General features: G+C 32.7%; 1 protein-coding gene across 1 annotated transcript in view; it reads right to left on the bottom strand.

The window, feature by feature from the left end:
• Positions 1–7,320, bottom strand: part of LOC138701077 (uncharacterized) — a 296,991-nt gene that overhangs the window by 11,754 nt on the left and 277,917 nt on the right. The window contains exons 3-4 of the mRNA XM_069827635.1: positions 6,227–6,342; positions 3,028–3,181 (exon numbers count right to left, since the gene is read on the bottom strand). Coding sequence (XP_069683736.1) covers positions 3,028–3,181; positions 6,227–6,342 — 270 coding nt within the window. The remainder of the gene's footprint in view (positions 1–3,027; positions 3,182–6,226; positions 6,343–7,320) is intronic.

Here is a 7,320-nt window from a genome sequence, read left to right as displayed (position 1 = left end):
TATACTGACTAAAAGAGCGTTCGACGTCACAAGAAGTAACTGGTACATAATTCAATTTCACAATGTCTGCTGGGGATAAGTCCAAGTTAATCTTCACTGTTGATTCACCACTCATCACAGCAACAACCTTTTGTAGTTCTTCATATCCAGGGTTTTTTGAAAGTACAGTGTCCACCTTAGCTCTTACTGCATCTGCAACTTTACCTCTACCACGATTCACTTGTTCCACAGTACTATTTATAATTTCAAAACTTTCAGATAGTGAAAGGTGCCTATTTTGGATACTTTTGAGCGTTTTTATGATGCATGAAAATGTATGCTGAATGTGAGCTAAGTCATTCTTCACACTTATGTCACAGGTAACTGTTTTCGCAGTATCAATTGAGACTGCATCTTCAGAGTCCAATGCAAGGAGAACATTGTTAATAGAGTCTATATGTTCGGCATAATATTCAACTGCTTCTAGCCATGTACCCTATCTAGTTAAAATTGGCTTTGGTGGCAATGGAATTTCAGGGTACATTTCTTTCAACACGTTAACTCTACTGGGAGCTTTGAGAAATACTTTTTTCACTGATGAAATCAACAAATCTACTTTAGGGAAATTGTCTCTGACCACTTCTGCCACACGATGAAATGCATGCGCCACACAAGTAAAATGAGTCAATTTAGGATATACAACAGATAATGCTTGTCCAGCTTTGACCATATAAGGGGCAGCATCGCTAATAAAGAATAACACATTATCGTACATAATACCCTTTGGCCACAGGATACCCATAGCTTCGTTGAACAGTTTAACTATAGTTTTGTTATTGCACTTTTCTAGAACATCACAATGTAAAAGAATTCGTTCAGAATATTGTTCACTTAACAAACCGATAACTACATTACCAACAAGTCTACCTTCTTTGTCGGGAGTCTCATCAATGGAAACCCAAATTGAACTATCTTTAATTTCATCTCTTATCTTCTGTATTGTCTCATCGTAGATGGATGGAGCATACGTCTTCCTAAGTGTTGACTCATCCGGGATTGTATGTTGAGTATATTTTTCAAGGAATTCCCTGAAGACCTTATTCTTTAGTTTGTAGAGAGGAATATCAGCAGAGATGAGAGAACGGCACAGGTCGATGTTAAACTCAGATCTTACATTCGATGTTGTTGGTTGTGTTAAAAACAATTGTCTCTGCTTGGAATTTAGTTGTTTGTTGGCCTGATGTTTACTAGTTGTAATGTGTTGTTGCACCAGGAACTTTTGTGTAGATGATACTGCACACTGACACAAATTACAAAATAATATTTTATTGTCAGTTGATAAACCATCTTCTTTAAATTCTGAAATGTAACTTGTTAGTTTTGATTTTAAATTGACTGAATGACGTACTTTTGGCATATTTACCGTCTTTATAGTATGATTTACAAAACTGAACCTATGTGTACTCTGACTGGCATTTAACTGTTGAGCTGCACAACTGAAGTCTGTTAAAAATTTTAAATTAAATTAATACAGTTTTGTAACTTACTTTCCCATTGTTGATAGGACTGCTAATTTTCAAATAACTCTGATGTTAAAGGGATTACTGAACATGTGTTTAAATCTCTATTGTTGAAATGTATTTTTAAAAGTTAATGGAATTTTGTTTTGTTTTATTGTTAAACCTAATATAATATGGACTGTTTTATATGAAATATGGAAAATATATGGAAATTAACGAAAATATGTACTAAACTCTAAAATATGGAAAAATATGGAAAATAAAAGTAGGATTTTTCAACCCTACACATTGTGAAACATAAAGATAATGCAAAATATAAATTATATTAGCTTTATAAGTAAATATGTATTTACATATAAATCCTTTCCCTGGTCATGATACATATGTGCATTAATGGGAAACAGAAATATGAACACAATAAATGTATTCAAATACTGTAATTTAACTCTTCACATCCACAAGATTTCTACCTTAGTTTTATATTTTATTATTTTATTTTTTATTTCTTTACATCAAGTTACTTCATTATTCCATGTGTGAAGACTTACAAACATATATACTTTGCAACTTACACGTGTATTTTAAATAATTGACAATAAGGGCTGTCATATAAGAATGTCAAACTGTATCATAACCATGTTGATTTTAATAAGGTTCAGGTTGCATGTCACTAAATATGAATTGTATTTGTAGAAATTATGTAGAGATTATTGATATTACCGAAATGTACTTCGTATCTGATGATGTTGGCCCTGACCAACGAAAACGTTTATACATGTAATGTAAAGGTTTAACACCTTAAACATATGTTGTGAAGTCAGTGACTGAAATAAATACTTTTAATATACAATACAGACTTCTCTGAAAACTAAAAAATGAATTGCAAAATACCACAAATGAAGTTTCTCAGAGGTATGAAAGTCTGCAGTCTTAATAGGATAAAAAATAATCACTTTATAAAGTAATTAAATACAGGCGAAATAAGTTACAAAATTACATAATACAGAACAAATTGGATGGAGCACCTAACAAGAATGGGAGAAAAAGTAGTTGCTAAGATTGTATTCAACTACACACCAACACAACGACAAGCTATGGAACAATCCAGGAGATGATAGATCGATTGTGAAGCCAGAGCGAACTCTGGAAACGTAGATGATACATCGTATCACAATCATTCTCTGCATTCAATTCTTCATTACTGCAACTGGAGTGTGATGCTCACCACATCACCTGCTCTCAGTGCCAAGAGCAAGAAAGTATGAGAACTCTATCTCTCCACCTCTTCTACACCTCAATAGCATGTATGGACATTTTACCTTGAAGATGGAATCATTATCATTGGAGATAATTCCCTCCATAACAGAGCATGAATAAAAAAAATACCGGTATATGACAAAAGTATTTATGTATGAGTTTTAATTTTGGTTCAGCAAGATTCCAAAACATTAACCTGACCATAAATTAAGACTGATCCCAAGTATATAACTCTAACTGAAGCCTATCACAATCAAATACTGCAACTCACCTGTGAGCAAGAGATGTAGAGACGCATGACTGTTTGCAAACAATCTGCTACTGAGGTCACAACCATTAGAGGAACACAGTTTGTGGAGGAAAGGACCAGAAGTTGGTAACCCACACGCCATGTGGAGAGGCGATGCGTTATCACACTCACATTTCTGAAAAATGTCAACAAAAATATTCAAGATATCAGGCAAAGCTTCAAGATCAATGGCTGAAAGCATAAAATTTCACCATCGTTATATGGTGATATTTGTAATAGACAAAGCGACTGTGAAGATCTATCATTCTTATTATTTTATTGAGCCTTCATTGTCATGCAACCTACCTCACAAATTCAGTAAAATCTGTAGTTTAAATAGGAACATTACAATTTTTTTATTATCATTAAAAATAAACTTATAGGAGCATGAGATCATTTTAAAGAGGCAATACGAAATTAGTAAAAGGCAGTCGAATAAACAATACAAACATGAATGTAAATGCATCATTTAAGAATGTCAATTTTGGATCCATTATTGTCTCTAGTTTATATTAATGATTTAACTTCAACCATAAATAATAAAATTTATCTCGAGTAATCTTATTTGCTGATAATACGAGCTAGATTATTTCAAGAAAACAATAGCCTCACTTTATAAACATTTATAATACAATGTTAAATCTAATGAATGATTGGTTTAAACTTAATGTTGATAAAACCAGTGTAATCAAATTTAATATATAAAACAGTAGTCAGTTTTCCTACAATATTAGATTAAAGGGACTTGATTTCAACAACTCTGTAAACACAAAGTTTCTTGGTTTGGAATTGGATAATCATTAGAATTGAAAAACACACATAGAATATGTTACTCCTCCATTGAGCTTTGCCTATTATGTTTTAAGATACGTATCTCCTATTGACAATATAAACACGCATCAAATTACATCCTTTGCATACTTTCATTCTATAATGAAAAATGGATTAATATTCTGAGGCAACTCATCTGAAACTAAACAAATTTTACATAAGAAACCCCTAGGATAAAGAGAGATGTGCATGAAAGGACACCATGCAAAAAGATTGTCTAAAATTTAGAAATATAGACCATATTGTCTAAAATTTAGAAATACTGACCATTTCTTGTGTACATTTTTTCCCTGATGATGTTTCGTGTTTGTTCTGAAAGCTATGGCAAGGAGAAAAATCCAGTCACCACATGGAACTGAACCCAGCCATCTAATTCTGGTAATAATATGAAGAAATTAAACTTATAATACCTAAGTAAATTGATTAACATTGTTTAACATGTAAGTTTCAGATATGACAGTAATGAATTAGGGTAGTTTAAACATAATTATTTCTTACATAAAATTGTAGTAAAGTATCTGTCTTGTATCATGTTCATGTATTGAGTCATTCTGTGAAAAGGTGATATACCACAGTCTAGTATATACAGTAACGAAGCTCAATACGTAGGAAATATGCATTCAATGACAGTTGAACTTTAGTTGCTAGTCACTAGGATCGCTACTATAACACAGTCTATTGTTCCTAGTACTCTCAATTGCTAACCGCTTGGAGCATTGTATCGCGAGAAATGCAAAAAATCACCTCAAGCTTCGTGACTGTATGTATTAGACTGTGATATTACTATAAGCACAAGTTTTGAGTACAGTACCTTTTACATATAAACACATGTTTGAAGTTTCAGTATGATTTTTCAAGTGGTATGATTTGTGAATTTTCAAATAAAATGTTCTAAGGAGTGTTAAATGATAAACTATGTAACACTCGAATAGCTTTCTTTCTTTTTTATTGCTTTTAAATAATACAAAGTTATTTCAAGGCAATGTCCTCAAATCGGTACTGTACCTAACATAATATAGGCAATATAGCTTAAAACATGCAAATGGGTGAGAGCATGGTATTATGTTTAATCAAATTGTGTGGTGGAATTTTTGCTAGCCTATACAATGCTCCTACAATGTAATTTTAACTGGAAGAAAGTAATTTTCTTCTTTTTCTTCTGGATGTTCTTCTCTTTCTTTCTCTAGCTTGATTTCTAATTGTAAATTGCAAGACAACTAAACAACTCAGTTTTCATTACATTTGTGAAATATTAAATATATTACATTCACTACATTGTATAAAGCATGAAGTCCTATAACAGCTTGAACAATGTGTTAGTGAAAACATATCTTTAGGCTATATTGTGTACATAAACACTGCTCCGACATTAATAATAAAACAATACTCAATTAGCAATGGTAGTGCCAGCATTTTAAATTTTGTAGAGGAAGGGAAGCATTCGTAACATTACTATAGCACACCAGGTTCAAAAAAGTGTGGGAAGAGCTTATTAGAAAAGCTGCTGAGTGTCCGAAATTATTTAATTTAATTTTTATTTTTTTTAATTTGTCACTTTTCACACTGTTGAAATTGTTTTAGAAGTAGCCTACAATATTACTGGCCAAGAAAAACTGTTCTAATATTTAATATCAGCAATGTTAGCATATAAATTAATTTTTACTTTATGCACCACCTAGATATGAACAAAAATAAACAAGTCTAAGAAGATTGAAGAAATTTAGATAAATATAAAACATTTTTGGTTTGTGCACAGTGATAAGAGGATCTGTGAAATAAATACTAGGAAAATTTGTCAGCTAGATATAACATTAATTATAATAGAGGATACATTGGGTTGGAAGTGTTCTGAAACAAGTATTAGCTGCACTTACAACATTGGTGTAGATCCTGGGGTTGGAGAGAGGAGAAGACAAGTATGGTTACTAGCTTACCTGAGCTTCACTGCTGGCACTACACAGCCATTGTCATATTTTATGCAGTTTTTAGGAGTGAAAAGAGATACTAATAGTAAGGTAGGAGTTATGTGTCAAATTATATATTCATAACCTCTTCATTTAGTATAAATAAATGTAGGCTATAATATAATTCAAATAAACTATTCTAGATAGAGAATGCAGAACTGAATGCTGTGAAATGTATATTATGTGCACTTGAAACAGGTGGTAATATGTATGTAATTAATTATTGATTTAATTTAATTATTATCGTTTTAAAAATCAATAGGCTTAAAAGTTTTCAAAGCAAATAAATATGTATAGGCCTATATATGAAGCTGGAAATCAAGTTACGGAACCATATCAATAATTGAAATAAATCTATGCATAGAAGAAATATGTTCATATATTACCTGAAGGGATTTGATGCTTGTAATATCAGGATTTGATGTGATGAGAAGATCATCTATCATTGGAACGTTCTCACATGATAGACATTCTTGTAATACTGAATTGCTAGTTTTCTGATCTGTAATACAGAATAAAGCAATTATTGTACCAACTAATATATAATGTCTTGCATTTAGCATAATTTCAAGAGCAACAAGTAGAATGCAGTAGATTTGCATCTATACATTGTCTTGTTATTTATAATTTTATATTCATCTCTTTTACTCGATATTCAGTTCACATAGGTCGTCTTTCTCGTTAGCCATGGGTCGTCAGATATGACGCCTCCATTTTGTGCTGCCGTCTTGTTGTAATAAATTGGCAAAATTCCAGGGGAAACGGGAGTACCTAGAGACAACTTATGTCCTATCCCTAATCACTAAAATTCTACGTAATTTTTGTTGGAATTTTAACGTCAAATTACATTGATGTTGTTGTTTAGCCAATGTCCGAAGACAGGTCTGAACCTTACTAGTGATACTAACAAGGCACCACTTATGAGGCAACTAGGCCAGGAGATAATGGGGTAGGGTGGCCAGTTCCTTTCCCCCTGAAATTACATTAATAGCCTTTAATAGTATCATCCACACCTGTGGAGTAACGGTTAGCGCGTCTGGCCGCGAAACCAGGTGGCCCGGGTTTGATTCCCGATCGGGGCAAGTTACCTGGTTGAGGTATTTTCCAGGGTTTTCCCTCAACCCAATATGAGTAAATGTTGGTAACTTTCGGTGCTGGACTCCAGACTCATTTCACCGGCATTATCACCTTTATCTCATTTAGACGCTAAATAACCTAAGGCAGGGGTGCTCAACCTTATGAATACTGTGGACCAATATTTTAAAAAATGTTCTTTTGGAGGGCTACAGACATTCTTCAATAATAAATAATTTCATAAATGTCTTATTAATTACTAATTACTGTAATTTATAGTAATTAATAATAAAAGTCTGTTTAAATATACTTTTTTTTAATTTTAAGTTGAAACTTTATTATCAGACCGCAGCAAACACAGTGGTGGGCCTCATGAGGCCCGCGGGCCGCAGGTTGTAACCGCTGA

This window comes from Periplaneta americana, chromosome 6 (genome assembly GCF_040183065.1).
Source record: "Periplaneta americana isolate PAMFEO1 chromosome 6, P.americana_PAMFEO1_priV1, whole genome shotgun sequence".
Taxonomy (NCBI): domain Eukaryota; kingdom Metazoa; phylum Arthropoda; class Insecta; order Blattodea; family Blattidae; genus Periplaneta; species Periplaneta americana.
The sequence above is the reverse complement of the archived record's forward strand: the minus strand, read 5'-3'. Positions and strand labels throughout refer to the sequence as shown.